The sequence below is a fragment of the Anas acuta genome, chromosome 20 (genome assembly GCF_963932015.1).
Source record: "Anas acuta chromosome 20, bAnaAcu1.1, whole genome shotgun sequence".
Classification (NCBI taxonomy): Eukaryota; Metazoa; Chordata; class Aves; order Anseriformes; family Anatidae; genus Anas; species Anas acuta.
The window spans coordinates 3,627,572-3,652,580 of record NC_088998.1 but is presented as its reverse complement, the minus strand read 5'-3'; the positions used below and the strand labels follow the sequence as shown (position 1 = coordinate 3,652,580).

Here is a 25,009-nt window from a genome sequence, read left to right as displayed (position 1 = left end):
AATGGGCTTCTGATAAGATCATGTGTTTGGGATAAAAGAATACTCAAGACCTACTCCAATCAGATGACTTAATTCATGCGCACATGGATGGGAAGGCAGCCCTTGAATAGCTGTGATCCAGGCCAGTGTGTGATCCTAACAGAGGCTAATTTGTTCCTGATTATGCTTAAGACCCCAATAAATCTGTCTGCTCGGAGCCTGCAAAACCCGAGGGAGGAACCGAATGGAGAGACTGAGATGTCTGAATTAAATGGAGACTGCCTAAAAATGCTTAACAAAGCCTTACTGACCTGCATGGCCGCTCACCCTGCCGCCAGGTCTGCTGGCTGCATGGCCCCATGCCCAAAAACCGAGAGCAGATGAGGTACCTGCTCACCTCCGTGTGCTGTGAAAGATGGTGGGGGAAAGGGGACACGTCCCCTGCTCAGAGTCATGTCAAAGACGGGAACTTTTCCAAATCCTTCCCAGGCACTGACGAGGGGACTGAAGAGCCCACATACAGCCCACGGCAGCCAGCTCTTCCTCCCGCAGGTGCTGAGCACCAGCTCTGACTCCTGATCTGGGATGGGATGCTTGGTAGGTTAGAAGTCAGGCTTCACATTTTTATAAGCACAGTGAAAAGCAACCAGATTGTTTCTTCCAAAGACTGCCCTCACAAAACATAAACTAACAGGCTTCTTCCCTTTCCACCAGCAGTGTGAAAGATCAGTTGAATCTGAGAGTCCTACAGGCTCAGAGCTGTGGAGGGCAGTGTCAGGAGTGGTGTATCTGCAAGCATCTTTATTTCCACAGGGGTGCAGAAGGCCTTTTCTGATCTTTTGTTGCCTACTGTTACGTTAAATGCATCCAGGGCCTTGATAATACAATCTAATTCTTGTCTCCACAGAGCTCTATAGGATACAAAGACCTGATGAAGGCCATGGTGATGTGCTGGGCACTCACGCCATGGAATACGTTCATCAATACTGCGGACTTCTCACTTTAAAATCAAATCTGATTTGAGTAATGTATGGAGGAAGAGAATGTGAAGTAAATCTGATTTGTCCTCAAGGAGAAATGACTTCAAAAAATTAAAAAACAGTTGCCTGGAAATCCAGCTTAAACCTAGAACAGAAAAATGTCTGCAGGCGTAGCACCTGGCAGCAGGAGACAGCGTCCCTGGGGACTGACAACAGATGCTGGAGGATCCTGAGTTGAACTCGGGGAACGTGTATTCATTCAGGCAGTCAGAGCTCCTTTCCCCTGACAAAGCCATCACTGAAGGCACCAAAACGTCAGAGCCAAACCAAAGTCCCTCTCTTGCCCCTGTTTTAGGCTAGTGGAAGAAAGAAATCTCTGGTTTAGCAGAGAAATCTGTCACACCCGGGAATCTCTGAACACTACGTGGCAGCCATCAACCTGGAGAAGGGGGATTTGTGGGGGAAACATTGGCAAGACCTGGCTTGTTTCCTAAAATTGCCAATTGTAATTGGACTTCAAGATCTGGAACAACTGTGGGGCTATCGTGCATTGCACAGAAAATGATTCGAGCTCTGTTTGTCCTTGCCTCTTAAAGATGCTCAAGCCAGTGCAAAACACAGCGTTTTGCACCAAAATACAGCCCCTCCGGGGCTTAGAGATAAAAGAGGCACCAGGTAAGGAAGAGGACTGCGAGAGAGGCCAGGGAGCACCCACCAGACCCTGCTAGGGCCAGCAGGTAACTCCCCATCACCTGCCTAAAGCGAGGCCAGAAAAAAACAAGTGACACAAATCAAGTCTGAAACGCATCAGGAAGCAGACATGCAGGATATACACTTATCTGCGATAGGCAGCCTTCCACCTCATTAAAAAAAAAAAAAAAAAAAGAGAGAGAGAGAGATAAAGAGATCCACTTCATAGCACAGGGCACATCCTCCGATGAGGCTTTTAATGTCCGAGCTGCATGGTCAAAGTGCTGGGGACAGACACTCGGGGCGGCTTCCTGTTTTCAGCTAGGATGCAGTGATTGGCATCAGCATAGTCTTCTTTTGTGCAATAACTACAATTATTTTTTTTTAAAGGCCAGACAAAAAAAAAAAAAAAAAAAAGTATTTTTAAGCTCAGCTGTTTACTTAGGGATGCTTCCAACTATAACAAGCCTCATGCCACATAACTATTCGTCCGAGGGAAAAAGAAAAAAAAAAAAAGAAAAAAGGGGGGGACACAAAAATGCAGAAGCATTGTCTCAGAGTAACAAATTCTTGGAACAGAGTGAGCTTCACATTTTAACCCCTGAAAGGTCTGTCCAGACCTTGCAGGGAGGCAAAGGCATGCGGGCCCTTTTGGCTGTGGTGAGGGTCAGATCACAGGCTTGCCGAAGTCAGCAGCTTCTGTAGAAGTGGGATTTTACCCGTGTCACCTAATCAGCATCTCCAGCGCTGGTATTTGTGTCCACAGATGAGAAGAAAAGCACCCAGAGGTTTCTGTTGCAAAAGCAGGAATAACTCCAGCGCAGCTCACACGAGACCAGTGGCTGAGTGATCGCAGAACCTGCACCATTTGTTTCGGTGAGTGTTTCACCTTTGGCTTCAGTGGGAACAGGGTGAGTAACGTGGCCTGCTGCCAGGCTATCTGCTGATCTCTTCTCTAATACTGAAGAAGCCAGAGACAGAGATACTTCCTGCTGCATTAAAACAGTCGAGAGCTATTTTCCTTCCTGGATATCCTGATTTGCAAAGAGGAAAACCACCGTGCAGAGCTCGGGCAGACCTCTGCGAATAAAGTTGCGTATCAATAAATTGTGACGTTTTTCTTCAATGAAATAAAGCAGACACCTTGGAAATGAAGTAAACGTGGGTGTTGCAATCTACTGCGGAACATCCAGGGGCCTCGCATGAGGCTGTTTTCCGTACAATATGACAATCATGTCTGAGCATCTCCTGAACCTAGCGGGGCCGATATAACGCGCTTGCAGAGCACAGCTCCCTGGTAATTCAGCTGCTTTGTGGAAATACATTCCTGGGCTTGTCCTTTGTCTGGCGTGACTCGGCTCATCGGTATGATATAGCGGTCAGAGCACAATAATTATGCAATTGATCTGCGTGCTGCAGACAGATACAATTACAACTCGCTCACAGAGCCCGGCTCTGAAACTTGATATTTCACCTCCAAGAACACAAGCCTCTGTCACTTAAGAGAAAGGATATTTTGCATTGCTGGCAGTGGTAGGAAGACCTTATCTGCTCTGCGGATAGCCAACGGGAGCCAACACGGCCTTCCCCCCACGCCAGGCATGTTAGAGAAGCACTACAACGCGCCTCCTCTTCCACCTACCCTTGTTTCCCTCTCTGTGTGTTCGAATAAATCAGAAAAGCAGTGCTGATAATACTTCAGTATTTCCTCAGACTTGCACGGGCTTATTAGCTACGCTTGGAGACTGTTCAACTGAAAATCTTGAGATTTCTGTCGCACAAAGCAGCAACCGCTACAACCACAACAAGGCTGGCCGGAGCGGCCCTTTGCGACACCTGGCCCGCCTGCTTCAGAGGCTGGGAAGGAGCCCAGGAGAAAAACAAAACAAAACAAAACACAGCACACAACTTTGGTGCCACTCACTAAGGAAAACAAACATCTTGTTTGTGTGTGTGGTTGGATGTTATTGCAAAGGCAGGTCTTGTGCTCAGCATCATCCTCTGAGCACAGCAAGCCGCTGTTGAGTCACGGAGGATGCTCTAAGGAGGGAAGCATGACCAGCCGTGGAAGCCTCTTTGATCCGTAAAGAGAGTAATGCGAGAGGGATGCAACAAGCAGAGGAGCAATTCTCTGCTGGGCTCTCACTCTAGCCGTGTCCTAAACACCAAAGCTGGATTGAGCTGGGCTGGAGTCACTGGCCGAGAGAAAAATGTAGGCAAATGCCACCCCAGCCCACATTCTCCCCCACAAAAAAGCGTTTTGCTGCCTGAGATGCCTGCGCTCTCTTCTCTGTGGTTCAGCTGGCCCTGCTAAGACGGCACTATTAATGATGACAGTCTGAAAATCACTTTAAGAGACTTTATGACGATGCTGTTATTTGGCAAGTTACTAACTTGCCAAATGAGTGCTTAGACATTTTGGAACATGTAGCCACACTCCCATGAGCTGCAGGAAACAGTCAGCTTCAAAGTATTTGCCTTAAGCTGAAGGATTCACACAAATATTATCTGAATAGCTCCAGTCAGTAAATTAATTGCTATCCGTTATGAAATCCTGCTATAGATCCTCAGCTTCTTTATCGACAGCACTCCTTCCCAAGCTACTTGCTCAATGCTCTGCTCTTATTGATGTCCTGTGAGATGCTGAGCTTCCCTCGCCGGGCGGCTGGGTTTCTCCCATGCTGCTGTACTGCTGAGAGCCCTCTGTGGGGCCAGCCAGGGCCTATTTGGTGTTTGTGGGAGAAAACACCATTTGCTGCTGCGTGGGGCTGCGGTTTCAGCAGTCAAAGCCGTGTTCCCGTGCAGGGGTATGAGGAGGGGAGGGGGCCCGGCTGGGAGCGAGGCGCGCTCTCAAAGCATGCCCACAATGAATATGGATGGTCATCCATCAATTTATTTTAAGCACATTACTCCTCTGTCAGAAAGGGAAAAAAAGGAAAAAGAAAGAAAGGAAAGAAAAGACATATAAAATTAGGTTTGTGTCACTCATTTAACACTGCAATTTCCCCAGAGGATTATGCACCAAACAGAGATAGCAAGCTCATGAATATTAATCATTTCCCTGAATGCAATGCAGCCCTCCAAACAATAAGATTAGGGGAAAGTGCTATGCTTAATTTATGGATAATGGGAGAGGTAAAGGATAGAGCTCCCACAAAGGTAAGGCTCACAGCTGGAGGGAGAGGCCTCTGAGGAGGAGAACGACAGATCCAGATTTGTAAGGTAGCAGAAAAACATTTGGGGCCAAGCAGAAGCAAAAGAAAAGGTGCTAACAGAGCGTTGTCAAATTAAAATCATACTTCTCTCTGAACAACCACTGGTGACTAATGCTGCGAGCATGCCAGAAATCGGTGGTAAATTCAAGAGTTAGATATGTTTATTTTCTGTTTTCCTCTGCCCTGTGCCTTTATTTTGTGTTTCACATCCCAGAGGCCCCCGTCCAACAACCCACGGAAACATGTGCCTTGCTGGAAAGCTCGCCTTCCTCAGCGCGACTGCTCACACTTCGAAGGCAGAGGCAGTGCTGCCCTGCCTGGCTGCACAAAGCCTTTCGTGAGGAGTCCCTCATAAGCAAAGGAGATAAAGTACGGCAATAACAACACCAATAAGATGTGACTGAAAACCCCATAAATTACCAGGCAAACTTAAGGCGAGATAGAAGTTCTGCAGCTACTTTCCAGCCGGGTTTCAATGCGTCTATCAGTCTTTACTCATCTCTTTTCATATTAATCTCTCCCCCCCTCCCTTCTTTTACATTGATCTCTGCATCTTTTCTATTATATCCTTCTCTTTCTTCAGCACTGGAGAGCTAAATCAATGCATAATGCACATCACACTCAACAAAAGGAATGCAAATGAAAGCAGCGCTCTTTTTCAATGTCCGCACATATATCTGGGTGCATGTGTACGGTGTTTGTGTGTGGGAGAGTGCATACCAAGGACAAGGTGCTCAGCTGCTTGTTAGACACCCATTTCTCAACAGTCCACCGGGAACAGATCAAGTGCTAAAAAGCTCTGGGTTCACACAACTGCAAATCATAACTCTTGTGACCGGGGCCCGTTTTACATGGGATTCATCGGCTTGAACTTGGCTGGGATCCTCACTAATCACAAAAATCAGGTGTCCCGGGAGTGAATAAGAACAAGGTGGAAGGAAAGCAGCCAAGAGGTAGGAGAGGGGCGCATCCGTCACAGCGGACAAGACTCTGACTCGCTGCTCTCCTACGAATCAAAAGGCAAAGTGAGACTTCCCCGTGGGACCCAGGTCTGGGCAGAGGAGATAAAATATGGAAAATCTGCTAAGCAAGGGGAAAAAAAAGTAGAGATGATAAATTTCAGGATGGGAAGGGTGAGTGTACCACAGGACTTAAAAAAAAAAAAGAGAAAAGGAGCCCTGCCAGATGCTTTCATTAATTAATTAATTAATCTCACTGTCGCTCTTCAGCATGTTGCAGGAAGAAAACGCTATTAATCTTATCTGTTTTCTTTTACTCGGCTTTGTGTTCAGAGAAGGCCAGGACAGCCTGACAGTAAAGACCACACAGTTTTCTTCCCTGCCTCCCTCCTTCCTTCCCCCGCGCCCCTCCTCCCGTGGCAGAGCAGATTGATCCCCTGTTACCTGATTAGAGAGGAAAGGAGGAGGGAAAACAAAACCAAGGAAAAAAAGTCTAATTTTATTACAGGCACTAGCACAAAGTGTCTTGAGAGCCTTCTGCCATTTATTCAATGGAAAGTTGGACCAATAAAAAAAAAGCACATAAACCTCATGATCCTAAAAGGCAGACAGAGCAAGAGAGACAGAAGGACACCTGCAAACGGGCAGCCTCCATCCTTGGAGATAGCCAGCGCAGCTGGCCATGAGCCTGAGCGATGTGCTCCAACTTTGAAGCTGGATCTAGCTTTGAAGTTAGCCCTGCTTGGACCGGAGACCTCCAGAGACTCCTTCCAGCCGAAATTATTCTCTGATTCATGGCTCTAAATGTAAAGCTTTATGGTGATTGCTTGTTCTGTTGTATTTCTCTTCTATCAAAGGAGGTGACGTGAGGTCTCTGCTGTGGATGTGAGAAGCCCACTCGGGCTTTGCTATCAAACCTCCTGCTACGGGACCTCGGTGACGCCCCTTCGGTCCTGCCTTTGCAACCCAAATGTTTAGCGATTATTTTCTGCCATGTGGGACCCCATCCTGCAGACAATTTGTGACAAGCATTGCATTCACTATTGTGGTTAGATTTGCTGAAGTCTAAAGAATGCCTTGTGGTAGTTCAGAAACAAGCCTGGAAGGAAACATTTGCAAGATCAAACCCTGAGGCCCCAATTCAGCAAAGCCTCTGAACATGTGTTTGAGGCTCGCTGAATTCTTTGGTGAAGAGGAGTGATTCCTGGGGCTCTAAAACGCTACATAGTACAACTACAACATCACTGCAAAAATAACACTGTCTGAAATAATTACTTGTTGTCCTACAGGATTATAACATATGTCAGCCTCATAAACATGGAAATATATTACACTTATTTTTCTCTCCTCCTCAAACAGGGGCCCAAGCATTCTGTATTTTCCAAGAAAACATCCCACCAGTCTCAATGAAGGCTTTTGTTTGGCTAAAGACAGAGGACCCAGACTAATATTATTAGATTATGGAGAATGATGAATTTCTGTTCTTTATTATTATTATGTAATAAGTCCTGTCACTCACTTCCCCATTATTTTTATGCTTTTTCACAAGTCTTTAATGCTTGTTATGTTAAAACAGAATAAAAAGCTGTGCTCTTCATTTGCCCAAAAGATTCAGCAGCAGTTTCTCTCTATTTTTTACTGTCCTAATTCAAGACGGTCCAGCACCCATAGAGTCCAATAGGGCCTGTCTCACACGTATTTCCTTCTCTGCCTGCACCTTTCCCAGGGATTTGGTGAAGGCAACACCTCCCAACACAACAGCAGCCAGTCTGCTCCCACAGACCTGCCAGCACACGGAGGCCATCACCACCACAACAGTCACACTACCACAGTTGTACAGTCACACAATGAAACATTTTTGAAGACTGGGCCCATGCACCTTGCCACTGATTTAGTTAATTTGATTCGCCAACAGAAATCCTCACTTTTGGGATTTCACAAAGAACCGATTGGATTTCATTCACTTTTGTAATGCAGGACCTGTGCAAAACCACAGCCTCCTGAAGCTCATCAAACCCAAACAACTTGTTACCCCTGGGATTCCCCTTTCCTTTTCAACAGAAGCAAACCTGAAAAAAACTTTCCCTCTGTGATGACATAGAATTACCTGAGTTTATACGGCAATTACTCATTTTTTAAGTCACATTGCTGTCAGACAGGTTTTTTCCATACTCACAACCAGCTCTGCAGCTGGTACTGGAGATGAACACGCACACAGGGTCCTGCACTCACCTGTCACAACACCGCCGTGTGCTCCAAGGGTCAGGACTCCAGTGTGGGGACATGCTGGGAACACGATCAGCTCCTGCCCAGCCCACCCAGCCTGGTTTCCCTGAGAACCAGTGAGCACAGGGGAGGACCTGGCTGATGTCCTAACGTAAAGCTGGGATATGGCCAAAGCACCAACCTGGACCAGGCAACTCAGGCCTGCTGCTGAGCAGGGTGAGACACATGCAGCTGTACAACTACAACTCAAATCCTTGCCACAACCAGCCTTGGACTACGCCTGGCTTTTGGAGAATCCAAAACATTTGCTTTAGTGTTTATTTCACTTTCAAAATATTATGACTAATTTCTTTCAGTGTTTGAGGTCTAATTCAGCAAGTTACTTGAAACACAAACGTGACTTCAAGACCACCAATAGTCACAATTAGCCTTGACCATAAATATTCTCAAATTTCAATAGAGTGATTTACATATGGAAATAAGTACATCACCAAATCAGGCCTCAAGTCTCACTGCATGGGCTGCTGAAGTAAAAATGTAGTAGTTGAGACAAGCAGTCCCCAGCTTACCACCCAAGGGAAACGTGTTTCCTGTGAGATCCTTTATATGTTGCTCCAGCCACAAGAGATAATCATCAGATTGCCAAAAAGAGCAAATTTCCATCTTGCCAACATTGTATTATTTTGCTTAGGACCAATGCCCTGAGCTGCAGGCATGGGATCACTGTCTGTCCCATCTAGAGTATTTGCTTGGTTGATCTAGATAAGGAATCTGTTAAACCTCTTGGGAAAAGGCCAACCCTTCATAAACATTAACTTTGGTTTTAGAAGGTTTGCGTGCTTCATCCTTTTCCAGGCCTTGCTGAGTCCAGTTTGGGAAATGCAATCCCAAAACTCAAAACTGCCCCACACAAGGTGCTGCATAAATTGGTCTTTTCCCTTCTCTGCCCCCAGCATTCCTAGAGAGTTTAATAAATATGTAAAGCTCACAACTGCAGCCCTGCTATCCCAGATAGCTCGAGAATCTTCCGGCCATTGTGCTTACAGGTTTTGCTAATCAGAGCAAACCAGGCTTGCAAATGAAATCTGATTAAGTAGTTTTCACCTCTCAAAAAGGGGATTAGCCAGACCTTTGATCCTCAGATATTGATTTGCAACTCAAAGGAGGTGTGACCTCAGCTGGACTTGCTTCTGGTCTCAGTCCCTTCCCCTTTCACTCCTCCTCCTGTTTACCAGAAAAAATCAGTTCATGTCTTCTCACGTAGCCAGATCTAAAGCCTATTGAAACCAGTGGAAAGCCACCCACTGACTTCAATGGGCTTTGGATCAGTCCCACAATGGCTGACTTAGCCTTAAGTCCGAGGCTGTTTCAAAGCCAGCAGAACCAATTTCCCATCAAAATGACCAGAAGCTGGGAAGATATGTTCGCCTTTCAGACCTACAAATTCCACCTTTTTTCCCTCTTCCATGACAACTCTTCATCTGGAAATGCTGAAAATGCTGTTGATTTTTCCTTGCATTTTGCGTAGAGCTGTTGCCCACCGTGAGTGGAAAGGCTCTGAGACAGACTTACCGATGCAATTAAAGGATAACTCCTGCAGACAGAATAGGGAGCAGCCATCACCGTTGATCTTATTCATGTCATCACATTCTTCCCCCAGGTCTCTGCAGGCAGGGCACAAACGAGCAAAAAGGAGTCAGATGGCAAATGGCATCATCCCGATGATCACTGTAACCCCTCTGCAGAACCCCAAAGCCTTGAAATCCAGTACAGCAGCATTATGAGCCAACCCTGAAAACTCCTCTCCCTTCCTCCTCCAGCCCTGACTTTCATCATTCCTGGTTCACAAGCTTGCCTGGCCACTTCTCTCCTGCACATGTGGATACCACTTGCTGTTCTCTGATGAGGATATGAGCAACTTCCTTCATAGCTGGTGCGGCTGCAACTCAGCAGGTGGGGAGAAAGAGAACAGTAATCTCTGAAACCCTTTGTATTAAATCTGGAAAGGCCAGCCTGTGACCCCAGCACAGGAATAACAAGGTATGAAGCCCAGTGCTGGGCTATTCCAGGTGACAGCACTCAGAGGGGAGCAGTCAGCAGGGTGGTGTTGGGGATGGGGTCCTGCCTTGCTCCAGACCACACTGTTGCAGAGGCACGCGGGGAGAAGAGTGCGAACCAGATGAGAAAGGGGCTGCCACAGCTGCAAGTGGGGCCACAACCAACCAAGCTGTGACACAGTCTGGTTCCTGCTCGCTCCTGAGGCAGCTCAGCTATTGTTCGACGCTTGCTGCAAAGCCACAAGTGATGTTTTAGGAATGTGCAAACATAACAGTAGGAGAAAAGTTATGGAAAGCAAAATTAATCTGTCTTTCTCCACCTCTCTCTCCAAGACTGCCCTGGATTTATATGTTGTTTGATTGTTCTCTTTGATTTCCCTGCCTGTTGGGCCTCATCCTGCAAATACTCGCTGCCAGGTGTATCATCTGACAGAGTTGTGTTGTGTGATTGCTGATCAGCATTATTTAAGAAAATAATACTGTCTGGATTAAGTACTTGCTTGTTGTTACTTCCATCATGTAAATAATTAAATTATCTAATGCCAGGAAGCTTTGAAGCAGGTGGCCTTAAGGTCCAACATAGTAAAAGAATAAACCCTAACATAGTTGTGAATGATTGTTGTACATTTTCAGTGGTCTGGGGATTGGCAGCTGGTGAGAGGGAGGGGCTGACCGAGCACACGCAATTCCCAGCGCTCTCTCTCTAAGGCCAAGTCTATCACTTCCAAATGCATCCCAGCTCCAGTGATCGGTCGAAAAAGAGGATGTATCAGGAACCTGGCTGGCCAGATAGCAGGGGTTTTACCCTGCCCACCAGCTGCCAGGTACATGGGGCTTCATGTGTAACAACAGCGCCAAAGACAGTGTGAATTTTTCTAGCAATGCTCTACATAGGAAATATCATACAAATGTATATATATATGCAATATGCATACACAAACAGCATAAACAGCATATAGCGTACTTTCACATCGATCCTGCTGTCTGGACTCCATTATCTGTATCTCTGTCTGTATCTACTGGTGCCAGGATAGCAGGGCCTAAGTTCCAATTAAATGTCATCATCCTGGTAATCATCAAGCACATGAGTCATTATCTACAGATGAGAGCCGGCCTAAGCTAAGGAGACATCAGAGGTCATCACTTCCTTTCTAGTCTCGGATCCTGGCTGAGTAGATGTGCTCAGATTTATCTGTTTGCTCGCTCCAGACTTACGTTTGGATAATCCCGTCTCCGCAGTATCCACTTCCAGAGACATACACAAGCGCGGGGGAAGGCTCGCTCTCCTCTGCCCCGGAAACAATGACGACCTGGTACGTGTACGTGGTCCCGTCGCTCAGTTCCCTGCAACACAAGGGGAAACACTAAGTGATTGTACATCAAAGGCAGTAACAAAGGGTGGAGAAGGAGCTACTGAAATGGGGGCTGGCCACCAAAAAAGCAAGTCTTAGGTTGGCCAGGCCCTCAGAACATTCCTACCTCATTTTGATGGGAACAGTTTTTGTTGGGGTGCCTCTTTGCTGTGAGCACCGTCAGCACCCTGTATGTCCACGCTTGATTTAGGCCCGGCTCTGAGCACAAACAGGTGCAACTCGTGGCTATTTGACGTATAACTACTTGCTGATGACAACCATGCAAGTTGGGGCACTGGCGCCTATGCCTGGCCTTGTGCAGCGCCGAGTGGTGTGGTGCCAGAGTTACTGACCGGCAGCAGCGCCTCAGAAACCAGCCCCGGGCTTTGTGTGCTCGGCCTCAGGGCACTGCTGCTCCTGTCCCTCCACAGCCAGGATGGCATCACCTGCAAGTCGGTGCTGCTCAAGGAACTCCAGATACTCTGCAAACATTAATTACTTCCTCACCAGCCCCATGCTCAGTCCAACCTCAGCTGGGGCTAGTAGGAATTTACCTTTTGATTTAAGACAGAATTGGACCAGGGCTGTTTCAGTGACAGATAAATGTGTTATCTACTTTGTGAGGGTATTAGAACAGTAGAGTTTAAAAGGTTTCTTCATCTCCAGGACAGCGCAAATATAGGATCTGAACCATGGTACCAGATCACGGCATTACCATCTAAACATTCACATAAAAAATTATCAAACTGCTACGTATTTATGCAAAACCTTAATTGCTTAAATCCCGTGCATCAGTAAATGAGAAGTGATTTTATGTGTAATACAAAAATAATAAAAGCCTAATATAATAGTTTAGCTTGAACAATGTCTTTGACTTTATCAGAACTCAAAACGTTCCACAAAGAACCTCATTACTATCAGCCTCATTGTGCTGATTTGTAAAGCCACGGAGCAGGGAAGGCAACACGATTTGCCTGAAGTCATCCATCAGGCTGCTGGCAGAGCCCACACTGCAGCCCAGCTCCCTCCTAACCCATGCCAGGCCTCTACTCACTGCGCTCGTGTTGCCCCAATTACCGAGAGCAATATAGATGTCTTTCTGTCACAGGAGCTTGGGCAGAAGTGTGTATTAATGAAGTGTGTACTACGAAGAGATATATCTGCTACACAGAGCAACAAGCCGCTGAAGTAGGTATCAATGGACTGTAGTTACCGAAATACTCAAGTTCGCGAAATAACTACCTCCTTACAACATTCATTAAATTAACGAGCATGACTTAAGCTCCAGTACTACACACTACATTTTTCAACAATGCTGTTTCTGTGTGCTTACAACACAGGGATGCAATTCTTTGTTACCGCACTTTAAATTGGGGATAAAATGCAGTGGAACAAAACCACCTCACAAGTGTTTTCTTATTGCTTCTTCACCCGACTCCTGTCAGCAGTAGCCTGTAGTGCCTATTAGGTAAACTTGAGAGAATTCAGGCAGCACCAACAAGATCCTAGTTGCTGTACAGATCGGGGAGATATCTACCTAGATATTAGTATAAGTGTTTATTTAATTAAAGTGAAAATTCTCAATCTTCCACCCTAGTAATATCCTGAATAAAATGGTCCTAAGAGTCAACCAGAAAAAGAAATGACATGAACTAACTTCAGCGGCCAAACACACACTGATGCATAATACTGGGGGCTTCCTCTAGATTTCCCTCCTGGATAAAACCACTGATTAAGATGGGAAGCTTCTGATATATACTGATAAAGTGCAAGTAGAGGCAAGCTTTGATTATTAAAGGATGGCTATTTCTCAAGTTCTTTCTAAAAAACATAAAATATTTAAGATTAACAACTATATTTGCAAAAATTTAGATTTTGCCACTGAATATCTGCTAACCACAAAAACGTTCAATTCTTAGAAAAGACTTCATACAAATGAACAGTTCAGGCAGCTATAACAGCTACAAAATAAACAAACCAACAGTGCTTTCCGATGTACTGCGATGACATGCGCAAGTGTGAAACACTTGCAGAAGTTTTCGAATTCTGACTTTGTGTATGATTTCCACCAACAGGTGATGGACAGGCATTCAGCTCACAGCAGAAAGTGTGTCTCTGCGAGCGTGTTTTAGTGTGTGGGAGTGTTTGTGTATGCTTGTGTATACATGTAAGCAAACCGAAAACAGGAAAAGTTCACATTTGTTTATGTACAGGGTGGGAAGTTGGCAGAACATAATGGAAGAAGATATAGCACTAAATTAAGCACAGGGGAGAATATGGTGTTTATGAATTATTAGGTGATTGGAGATGAATGTGTATGTGGGTGAATAAGACAGAAAACTGGAAATGAATGCTATTAGGTGGGGAGAGCTCTGGCGTATTTACTTATATGGGCTGTGAACACACAACTCCATTTGCAGAGAGCATGCTACGCACGTCAGAGAAGAATGACTTCAAGCACTGTGGTCTAATCCTGTCACCTGCTCCCTGCTGGCGAGGGGAGATCCCAGCTGCAGCCTGCTGCGAACACAAAGCTCTTGGAGAAGTGCTACGCCTTCACAGGCTTGGGATCATTACAGTTTAGTGACAGAAAATAATTAAAAAACAAAAACAAAAACATACAGTGAGCAAAATATCCGATGCCTTACTCATACATTTCAGTATGTGTGCAGCCTGGCTTCCCTTACTTCTGCAAAACTCAGGTACAAAATAGCCACTTGCTGATTTGTGCTCACAATGCCCCATGAGCTCTGAATGTAATACCCTTGTCTTAGGCTGCAATACAGAGAAAGACGATGCCGAATGCTTAGGGACATACAGGCACTGCAAAACAAAGACAGGAATGGGAGACAGTGCCCCGTGCAGCCATGGCATGAACCATCACCGTCCTCATCCCTGTTCCCCTTCTGGACAGCCCAGCTGAGAGCAACCTCGCATTTCACAACCTCCAGGCTGTCACAGCCAGGGCAGGACCAACAAAGCGACCCGCCATGCCCAGAGAATGGCTGGCAGAGATAAGAAGGGGGAGCACGGCTGCTCCAGCATCACCACGCAGCCCCAGCTGGAGGTTTGCCTGGACTGGGGCAAGAAAGCCATGTCAGAAATTCAAACTCAAGCCACCGAGCTTTCAGCTCACCCTGGCCCAGTGCAACCAGCAGCAAAACCCTGATGGCAGCTGACTGTCTGACCTGGTAAATGTATGGCATCTGCAGCTACTCAGATTGTTAGCATTCCTTCACAGTACCCACATTTCAGAAAAATATACCTGCTAAAGGGAAGGTAGGTGCAATACTTAGGGCAGTAACCCAGTACCAGAGTGAGGAAGAAAGGAAGAAGCGCAGGAAGGAAGGGAAAAAAAAGAGAATTTATTCTCTCCTATATAGTTATGGAGCACCAAGGTCGATATTACAGACTCTATCTGGAGATGTCAGCAAGACAAGTGCTGCTCCAAGCGGTGATAAAAGCAAGATTTTGACCATTAATTTTCCCTCCCGCCTGCCCTCGCAGCCGATGGCACTGAGAGCGATAACACGCTCTTTCCACTCCGCTGTCAGCCAGGTCCGACACGCGCCGCCTTCACGCGATGCTGCTTAAGGAAGTGAGACAGAAGAACATCTTTAACATTAAGGATGTGAACAAACACTCTTTTAAATTTATATCTATGGTCTTTTAATGACCTTTTCGAGAACTGAGTAAGCCGCATTGATCGCTGCAGCTTCCGCCCGTGGGGAGGCAGTCTTATTAAAAAGCAATGACTCAAGCCCTCTGCTTAGAGGGGGAATTAGAGCGTGCCGTGCAAAATACCATGAGGGCTACTCTTCTGTCTGCTGTGGCAAGTGACAGATCCAGGGTCGGAAATATAAAACCTTCTAATTCTTTTCCTGTTTTCTCTGCAGAGGCCAGGCAGTTGAGTTCAACTTGCTGTGTCCTGTGGGTGAGGGACGTTTGCTTTCAGACTGCATGTTCCTGTAAACCAGGAACCTCTGGGAAGTAGTTTTGTACTCAGACCAAGGTGGGTTTAAAGGATGATTGAATTTACAGATGCAATATAGATGCCCTGCTGAACCTCAAGAGCCAGCAGACCTGCAAGGGCTGACACAGTCCCACCAGCTCTGTGCCCATGGTAGGGCTGCAGCACCCAAGGACATGGCATGGCTCTTGAGATGCAGTGAAAGCACTGGGGGAAAGCAAGAGGCTTGCTCCCTTCTCCCTACCATAGTGGCATACATGCTTTTCCTACTACAAATAAGAGCATAAAGTTTCTTTTTTTTTTTTTTTTTTTTTTTTTTTAACAGAACAGACTCCTGTTTCCAACAAAATTGAAAATATCCTTAGGGCTGATCCCAGTTTCTGCCCTATGAAAACATAAATGGCCATAAAGCAATGAAAGCAGACAGTGTTCCTGTTATTTAAGGACAAGATGACAAGGTCTTAGGCATCTCCAGCTAAATTATGTCTGTCAGAGGAACTGTTATGTGAAACATGCAAATCCTGCATCCCAACCATCCTCGCAAAGGACCCATCTTGCTTTGGTCTTAAATAGGCTCCAAAGCCTTGAGCCAAAAGACAGTGTTTCCTGAACAGCTCTCTGCAGCCAGTGTGAGCCCGGTCTGCCAACAATCCCCGTGTCCCTCTAACACCGTGTCCCTCTAACACCATGTCCCTCTAACACTGTGTCCCTCTAACACCGTTGCCTTTGCTCTTCTTCTCTAGCAAGGAAGCCTCCCTGAGCAAAACAGGAAATCTGCTGGCAGCAAATAGCCACAACTCCCATTGGCAGTGGTTGCAATGCTTTCGACCAGCTGCTCTAAGCGGGCTGAGTATGAGGATGCACAGCAAAGTTGAAGGTCTGCGTTGCCTCCAGTCCTGCTCTCCGCAGCCTGGAGCTGTCCAGTCGATTCTCCCTGTGCTGCTCACAGTCATGCACAGATACCCAAACACCCAAGGTCATCTACAGAGGTCCCGAATACCCCAAAAGTTCACTAATTCACCGCTCAGATATGGTTGGAGCCTCTCAGCCCCACGCAGTGACCTAGGCACCCTGCTTCTGGCTCCAAGGAGCTGAGCACTGCTCCCGTCACTGCTGCTCATGAACCTCTGCTGGGTTTTGCCTCTCAGTGATGCCACCGTGGTGTTTGCAGGATCCCCCGCCTTCAGGTGCTCCAAAAGCAACGGATAAAGAGCAACTCAGGGGAAGAGGTCATTTCAGGACAGATTCGCTCCCCGGCTGCCCTCCTTTTTCCTGCATTGCCATTGACTGTCTATATAGGACCATTCTTTCATCTTCTCCTCTCTCACACGCACTCCCCTCGCTTTGCCTTTCCTCCTTTTAATAAAAATGGCATGACAAGCACGGCAGAAGATAATGAAGAGAATTCCTGCCCGACTCTGCAGTTGGGAGAAAGGAGGGGTGGGATCCTGTAAACAAAAGAAGGACGGCAAAAATCCAGAGCTCTTGCACGGGCTGTTTTTTCAGCTGCACTCCGATCTCTGGCTGTTTGGATAAGCCCAGCAACACGGCAGGTGCAAAGGCCTCAGAACAAGGCTCCTGGCCCTCTCTGGCTGACTCAGAAGACATAAATACCTAGAAAGCAGCCTTGGAGAAGCTTTTCACTCTACCCCTGATAAGTTAGGTCCCAACAGAGGCAGTGGGTTTGCTCTGTGCCCTCTAGCTTTCTTTTATGATTTGCTCGTTTATGAGCAAACCGAAACAGCGCAGTGGAAGTATCAAGTGAGTGCCCATTGTCTGGATGTGAGGGTGGGGACTGAACAGTGGATTTCTGCTCCTAAGCCTTGCTTAAACATGGACTGGGCTTTTCCAGGGAAGAACAACAGGGCAGCATCGGGCCTGAACAGATAATCACAGGCAAACTCTTTCCGCTATGAGATTGCTTAGCTACCTGAAGGCCAGCATCTCAGGTGCATCAAGATGATGGCCAAATTCAATTTCTGCTTCCAGCTGTGTGAAGAAGGCATTTCCAGTAACACCTAACATAACCACCTCACCCGTTTCTGTGACACCAGAAAGACCTCATGCATTCAAGGTTGAAGTCAAAGGCTGACCAATCAAATCTGGTAGAAAAAGGACAATATCCTTTGCTCCACAAAATACTTCCACGAACCAAAGTCACCACCACCTCTCATAACTGCCACAAAATCCAAATAGCCACTTAACTATGTAGCCCTGCTCTTGCTTACACTGGTGTAAGTGAGAAAACTGAAGCAGCTTTAAAGACTGGAGTGAGACCCCTTGGGTTTAACCCCCAGCAGCTGAGCTGCAGGCCTGTTCCCCTGAGTTGTGCCCATGGGCACGTGCTGCCCCGAGCAGCTCCCCGCAGCACACAGCTCCCAAATCCCGGCTCTGGCTAGGACCTTGGGCACGCTGAACATTTGTCTTCAAACAGAACCCTTGCTTCTGTCCTTCATGCGAGAATCGTAAGTTTGTAAAGTAGCAAACATATAGATATACATGCAACTGATTAACTCCAGCAGGCTTTGATATAATCGTCCAAGTATTTGCCCTGGTACCAATTTAAAACACAGTAGCACATTTAATAAAAAACAAAGTTTGTGGCCAAGGCCTGAAAGATATTTCTTGATCATTGTTTTCTCTTCTTACAAGAAAAAAAAATAAACTTCAACAGTCAGTTTTCAACTTCCTTGGTTGAACAACAACAACACAAACAACCATGCGAATTTTTCAAGTGGATGATAGAGATGCAGGATCTAAATCAGATTGGGTTACAAACACCAGGGTAATGTAAATGCTAGGGGCCCGGGGCCTCACGTGGGTGTTTGCACCAGACAGGCAATTTCATGGCAGTACACAGGTTAAGTGTCGGAGCACCTGGTTGCTATTAGAAGCAGGGAAGGAGGGGGAAAATCTGTTTTGTTCAGTTCCTCACGGCTGCGATCAGACCCTAGGCTGAGACAGGAGCACTTCTCGATGGGCAGCTCAGGCCTGGCCGCTGCGGGAGGGAAGGCTCTGACGTTGGGACCGAGGAGGGAAAGATGTGGGCCCTGACCCACAGAAAACCCTCCTTCAGCGGCAGGAAATCAGCACATCGCTATTGATTTCCAGGGAACGGGGCCAGCATCCACCCCCCCAGGGCACTGTGCTCGGTGCACCGGCAGGCAGGTTAGGACAGGCTAATTGCTGTAAAGGCCATCATCGTCACCGACGAACCCTTGCCTGTTGCATCGTGCCTCTTGATGAGCAGCGCTTGATTACTCAGGCCCGTTAACGACGTCCGGGCCGCGCCGTGCAGCCGCCGTGAGCTCCCCACAGCAGCAGCAGCCCCGCAGGCTCCAGCAGCAGCACACACCACGTTGTTGCACAAGTGTCTGGAGCACAGCACGCACGGGGCTGGGAGCCCAGCAGCCACCCCTTGGCATGCCGATACCTCATGGCCGGACCTTGGGGTGTTTGGGCAGCTCCCTCAGCTCTGTGATGGTTCGCCAGGCTCAGCTCTCCTCACGGGAAGGTTTCTCCCAGCTTAGGGTCTTCAGCTTGGCAGGACAATGTCCTTCAGCTTCTCTGAAGCCAGAGTGACCTCCAGGACTTCTCAACAGGCCTGAGCCAAGACCTGCTTGTCAGGACTTACTACCCTCCTGTTCCTGTGCAATCCCCCCGAAAGGGTAAACCCAGCCGTGGGAGCAGCCGCTTGCAGTGCCTGCTCCAGAGGCTTCAGCAGCCAGGGGAAGTTATTGCGTCTATTTTCAGCAAGGCTTACATTGGGCCCCGAGCGAGCACAGATGTTTGCAGTTTTCTCGGCTTCCACCTCTACCAGTGCTCCTCACTGAAGCTCGGCCTCAGAGGGCACGGGCACAGAGGCTGCGTCCTCCCAAAACGCTGCTCCTTGGGACCAGGGAAGGGGCCTGTGCCTCCACGTGCGTATGTCAGAGACGTATGTGGTGCCACGCACGCCACAGAGCAGAGCCCACAGAGATGTGCGAGGAGATGAGGTGACTATTCCAAAGGAACATTTTGTCATTTCCCTCCTCAGGGGCTCTGTGTTTTGCTTTAAGCCACTTCAGATTATGAGAAATCCTACTAGCTGGTCTCCAGTGGGATCTTTAATGGTTTAATAACTGAACATTACTGAACATATTTCCACTAGCCTCTTTCTAAAATCCCATCATGAGCTAATTTCCTCTATTGTCATTACATCTGCAACTGGTCTTACATTTAAAAAAAAAATCTGTACCACTGTGAATAAATGATTTGGTTTATTGCACCAAGCTCTCAAGGCCAGTATTTTAAGTAGCGGCTGGTAATTTGGGGTGTCCAATTCCACACACCCTCAGTGGGGTACGATTTGCAAAGACTGAGCTTAATTTCCACTTTGCCTCTCATATCACAAGGAGATGTGGCAAAATTTTGGAATTGGGCGTCAGCGTGGAAATGCCCCACACCATTCCACATTTTAGAAGATCCTGGCCAAAAAGAGCAAGGTCAGGTTTGGGTGAAGCAACCATATCACGGATGCTTCGGGCTGGCACCGTGCTCAACGCTTTGCACACCATGCAATGAGGCACCCAAAGGGCTTTGCTTTGTCTGTCACTGTGTTATCCAATATGGTATTAAGGACAGCACAGATATGTCAGTATTACTTCCCATTTGAGGATAGCTTCAAGTTGAACAGAAACTTGAAATTTATTTCCTAGGAAAGTATTTTAAAATAAAGTGCCCAGGAAATGATCAGGCCAATAGGTCAGGAAAAGTAGCAGGAAAAAAAAAGCTGTACTGGCTGACGCTGCTGATAAAAAGGTAGGTAACACATTGCTGCTTCTTCTGCGGTATTTGAGGCTCACTCCAAGTTTTACAAGAGAGTTATTTTTAAATTGTTGCATAACACATGTCTGTCCAATATTTCTTTCCTCAATCAAGCAAAGAAAATGCATTTGTTATTCCTGGGAGATTTCTGGTACTTCTTATCTTATTCAGAGCCCAAAATAAAGATGCACACAAGGAGGCAAACATCAGAGAGAAATTATTATCCATGAGATAATGCACACCCTAATTTACCACATATCTGAGACCTGCAATAAATTATTTCACCCCGCAGGAAAAGTCTCATTTGACCTTCATTTTTTTTTTTTCCCTGCAGCTGAAAACTCTGCTACTACTTCTAGGTCGGGAGTTCAAATTCCAGCCTGGCTGGGAGCGATTAAGTATATCAATTTCTAATAGTATCTATTTGGTTAATAAGAGGACAGCAGTTAACATTTACTTTTTCAGGGACACAGGCACCTGGCTAGGTTGCAGTCTGCAGGTCTGATCTCTCTCAGGCTCTGTGCATCGCTCCAGCTCCGCTGCAGACATCAGTCCTACGCAGAGCAGTCCCCGGGGAGTCCCTGGAGGGAGCAGAGCTGTTCCGTGTCTCTCCTGAAGCAAAGTGTCACTCCCCAGACGGGGCAGCCGCTGTTTTCTGGCTATCCCCATGCTCTCGAGTCATTTCCTTGAGAGGCGACTGGGCGTCATTCAGAGCAATGGTGCATTTCGAAGTTAAACACAGCCTGAAAAATCACTCTGGCTGCCCCATTTCAAGATCGCAAAGCTGTGAAGATACAAACCGCCCTTACTACCTTATTCTTGCATCATGTGCAGCTGAGCCAGAACAGGAGCTACGGATTTTGCCAAGTGCCAGCTATAGCTACAGTGTTACATAAGAAACCGCAACAGCGAAGAATCACAAATCTATCACTACACTTGGCACCAAATGGCATCTTTGCACAGGCTTAGCAGAAAAACTGCCTACTGAATGGGCACAGACCATCAAATTGTTCTTTCTCTTCTCCAGGGCAGGGTTAAGGCAATTTGGCAGAGGGTGGTAAGGGAAAAAATTGCTGTATCTGTTCTGTGTGTGGGGTCAGGAAGCAGGTTTTATTTGTTCGCACAGATAACCTGGCACCTTTAATGAAGAAAGAAAGAAAGAAGGAAAGCCATCAGAATGTGGCTTCCAGCTGTCAAGTCACATCAGCCAAATGGAGATGTACAGTCCCTGAGAGCAGCAGCACTGCTAGCCTCTAACATTTAATTGTGAGCTCTTTGAAAGAATGCACCTGGTGTATTTTTTCTGCAAAGCACCCGGTGCACTACTGGCAGCTATAAATAATAACAGCCACTACCTCGGCATTTAGCAGCACAACATATGTGAAGGAAAGAGGCAGGAATAGTGGATGGAAAAGAAGAAGGTTTCTTCTCCCTGTTTTACCGGGCCCTCAGTGGACGAGCTGGGGTACGGCTCCTGCCTGGCACAGGGAGCAGAATGGGTCATCCCTGCTGCCTCCCTGGCCTGGAAGTCAGAGGTGAGGCCGCACTGTTTGGGGAGAGGAAAAAACTTCCCTAGGTGAGGATGCTGGAGGTGAGGATGCTGCTAGGGGAGGACTTGACTCCTACCAGCACTTTGCCTCTGTCAGCATCTTCGCCTCTGCAGGTAGACCAGCAGCCAGCTTCCTGCTGTTGGAAGGGAAGGTGTGGAGCAGGAAATCACCCACTATTTTTTTGTTTTTTCTTCTTGGGAAATTCTCAGGTTCATCAGGGAGAAGCACAGCGATCGATACCGGCTGCACGGGGCAGGAGCCAACAACGAACGCACCCAGCGCTGGCTGGGGAGCGCCGGGGAGGCGTTAAGAGGAGGATGCTCGCTGGCAATCTCCAGCACCTCTGCTGAACTCCGGGACTGCTGCGATGTCGTACACCAGCTGAAGATTAAACTTCACGACTTTGCCAAACTGACCACAAGCAGCTCCACTCCATTTGAAACTCTTCACTGACACGCGAAGGCTTACAGACAGCGAAAGCACGGCTGTTAGTCCAGCTGGAAAACTCAGGTCAGAGACGAATAACAAGGACTCTGGGTGAAAAACTAGGCAAGAACTAGAAGTGCTAGTACTGTACCTGAAACTGGATATTATAGGGGTAAGAGAAACCTGGCAGGGCACAGGGACAGAAGGCGGTTTGCTCCTTGGGAGATCCCAAAATAGTTTTGTCCATGCAGCACTGCACAGTAGTGACACAGTAGCTGCAAAGAAATGAGCAAGAAAGCATGAATAAAAGTCAATCTGTTCATGTTGAAGCTTGGTTAAGGCGTTTTTACTGGAAATGAGCAGTAGACTTTCATATGGATATAGACAGGGATCTCTTTAATACATTGCTAGAGAGAAAAAAAAACTGGAGAATTGTGTAATTATGGGAAAGAAACCTCCAAGATGAAGATTAGGGAATAAACACTTTTAATAACAGCAGGTCTTGTGAACTGCTAGAGGTGATAGAAGGCATCAAATACTTCTGGACCCAACGAGAAATGACACTATTTTGCACTTCTAGTAGCTGAAGTTGGTTGGATTGAAAGGAACACTGAAGTGTAATGGAAATTTATCTTTTAGTTACCACCTTGAGGTTAAATATTTGCAGGAATTAAATGTTTGTTAAAAATCCAAACCCCAAAATCCACTACCTGCAGATGACAGAGCTGGCACATAGACTCAGCCAACACAGAGAAGGATGGAGTTACAATGCAGGTATAAGTGATTTGCAGAACTGGATGTCTCAAAATGATGCATACGTTGGTTATAAGGAGGGTCGAGAAATTCAGAGTAAGTTCAGAGCTCTTCATTTCATGGAAGCAGTTGGTTGTATTTATTCAACTTCAAGATAACTCTGAACCACCAGTGGGGCATATCCACAAAAAAGCATATGAGGTTCTTGCACGCATCAAGGCAAGACACTTCCAGGATTGCTGGGTAAGTATTCACGCCGTTGCAGAAGGACATCTGGAATACCATATACAGTTCTAAAGCCTGTTGGGAATCCAGATGTGTAGCATGCCGGTATCGCACAGACAACCGAGCAGCTTTTGTAGATAAATCTGGGTGTGTAAAGTGCTTTCTTAACATTTCAGTCCTATCTTAGATACTCCCCAATATTTCCTGGCATATCAAGAGAGATTTGGCATGGTAACTGTGGAGGAGGGGTGAGCAGAAGATGATGATAATATGGGCTTCAGCTTTTGGTATCAGGAGAACATCCACCCAGTGATCTGTATCTTGTTTGGGTGGAAATATGGTGTTAATTATCTTCATGACAGATGGATCTGGCAATTCATTTCAGCTGCTTTAGATCATACATTCCTCTGGCTGGTAGAGCTTCAGAAAATAGAGAAATAGATCTTCAAGATGAATGTGAAGGAAGGAATGCCATAATAAGGACAGATGTTGCCATGAAATTTTAGTGTTGCATTCAGCAGGGCCTTAGCTTTACATATCATCTTTGTGATATTCATATTTTTTTAGACCTCTGTTCAGCTGGGCCTGTCTCATGTGAATGCAGCCTTCCTATTGAGTTGGGGGGCTAAAAGGCACACCACCAATAACTGGGTGCAGCGAATTCTCCCTCACCACAAATAGCCACTGCTGATTCTCCAGCCTCTCTGCCTGTTCGTATTTTAAGGAATTTAGCAAACATTTTACACACATTCAGACTAAGGAGTGTTTTCCATCTCCAACAACGCATCACCTAGGGTTTCTGACAAATCACATATCATACGGCCTCTTCTGATTGGATACCAAACAAGCACAAATGCCATCAATAACGCAAATTCTGAAACAAACAATGGTTTCAGATAAAGCGTGTGAAGTGCTAGGGACTCACGAACAATACCACAGCAAGCTCTCCAAATTCCTGCAATCTTGATGACGGTAATTTCCAAGTCATTCTGCAATCACTTCAAGAAGCCCTAGTGAGATCTGTATCCTACCGTCTTAGGTGCTGAGTTAAAACACAGAAAGTGGCATTGAGTTCGCAAGCTGAGCACTGAAGTGAACTCCTAACTCTAACAAAATATTTAAAAATACTTTAGTTGCTTAAACAGTAGCGGCACACAGTTGGTGACCAGTCCCCTCTATTATCAAGCAACTGAAAAGGAAGTAGGTGGACAAAAAGCTAAATCTGAGAAGAAATACATTTTCTCACACACTATATGAGAAAATACAGATTTCTCTCTCAGTCTCTTTGTCCTTTACTTTGAAGCATGAATGCAGCATCTCTAGGTGTCATTAGGTAAATAAAGCACTCATCAGTGTAGGAATAACTCGTAACAGGAGAGCATATTTGCTTCTCAGTGATGCTCAACTCTGCATAACCAAAACCAGCACCAGGGCTTTGTGACAGCACTCTAAGGCTACCTCAGTCAATGAAAAACCCTACAGGTGAACAGAGAAGGTTACAGAGATGACACGATCCACCATGTGTCCTCACATTTTGAGGTTTCCTATGAAGTCTGGGGCAGAAAAGTTGGAGAAATTTCCAATTCTCTGACACTGTAATTCTGACAACTTCCCAGAACTGCCCTGGGCCTCCCTCATCCTGGCCTGCCCAAGGGGAGAGCGCAGATCACTGCTGGCAACCTGGCTACCAGAAGGTGATGGGCTGTGCTCCCTGCTGCCAGACATGGTGATCCCTGGGGGCTGATGCCTCGCTGTGCCCGCGACATCCCTGGAGAGCCTCCCATCACGGGAGCTATCTTCTCACCGAGCTGTTAAAAGTCC

At 46.6% G+C, this 25,009-nt stretch overlaps 1 protein-coding gene across 7 annotated transcripts in view; it reads right to left on the bottom strand.

Moving 5' to 3' along the window:
- PAPPA (pappalysin 1) overlaps positions 1-25,009 on the bottom strand; it is a 384,400-nt gene that overhangs the window by 81,255 nt on the left and 278,136 nt on the right. For all 7 annotated transcript variants that reach the window (XM_068656712.1, XM_068656711.1, XM_068656714.1 and 4 more), the window contains 2 exons: positions 11,322-11,450; positions 9,622-9,713 (listed from right to left, as the gene is read on the bottom strand). In XM_068656712.1, the coding sequence (XP_068512813.1) occupies positions 9,622-9,713; positions 11,322-11,450 (221 nt within the window). The remainder of the gene's footprint in view (positions 1-9,621; positions 9,714-11,321; positions 11,451-25,009) is intronic.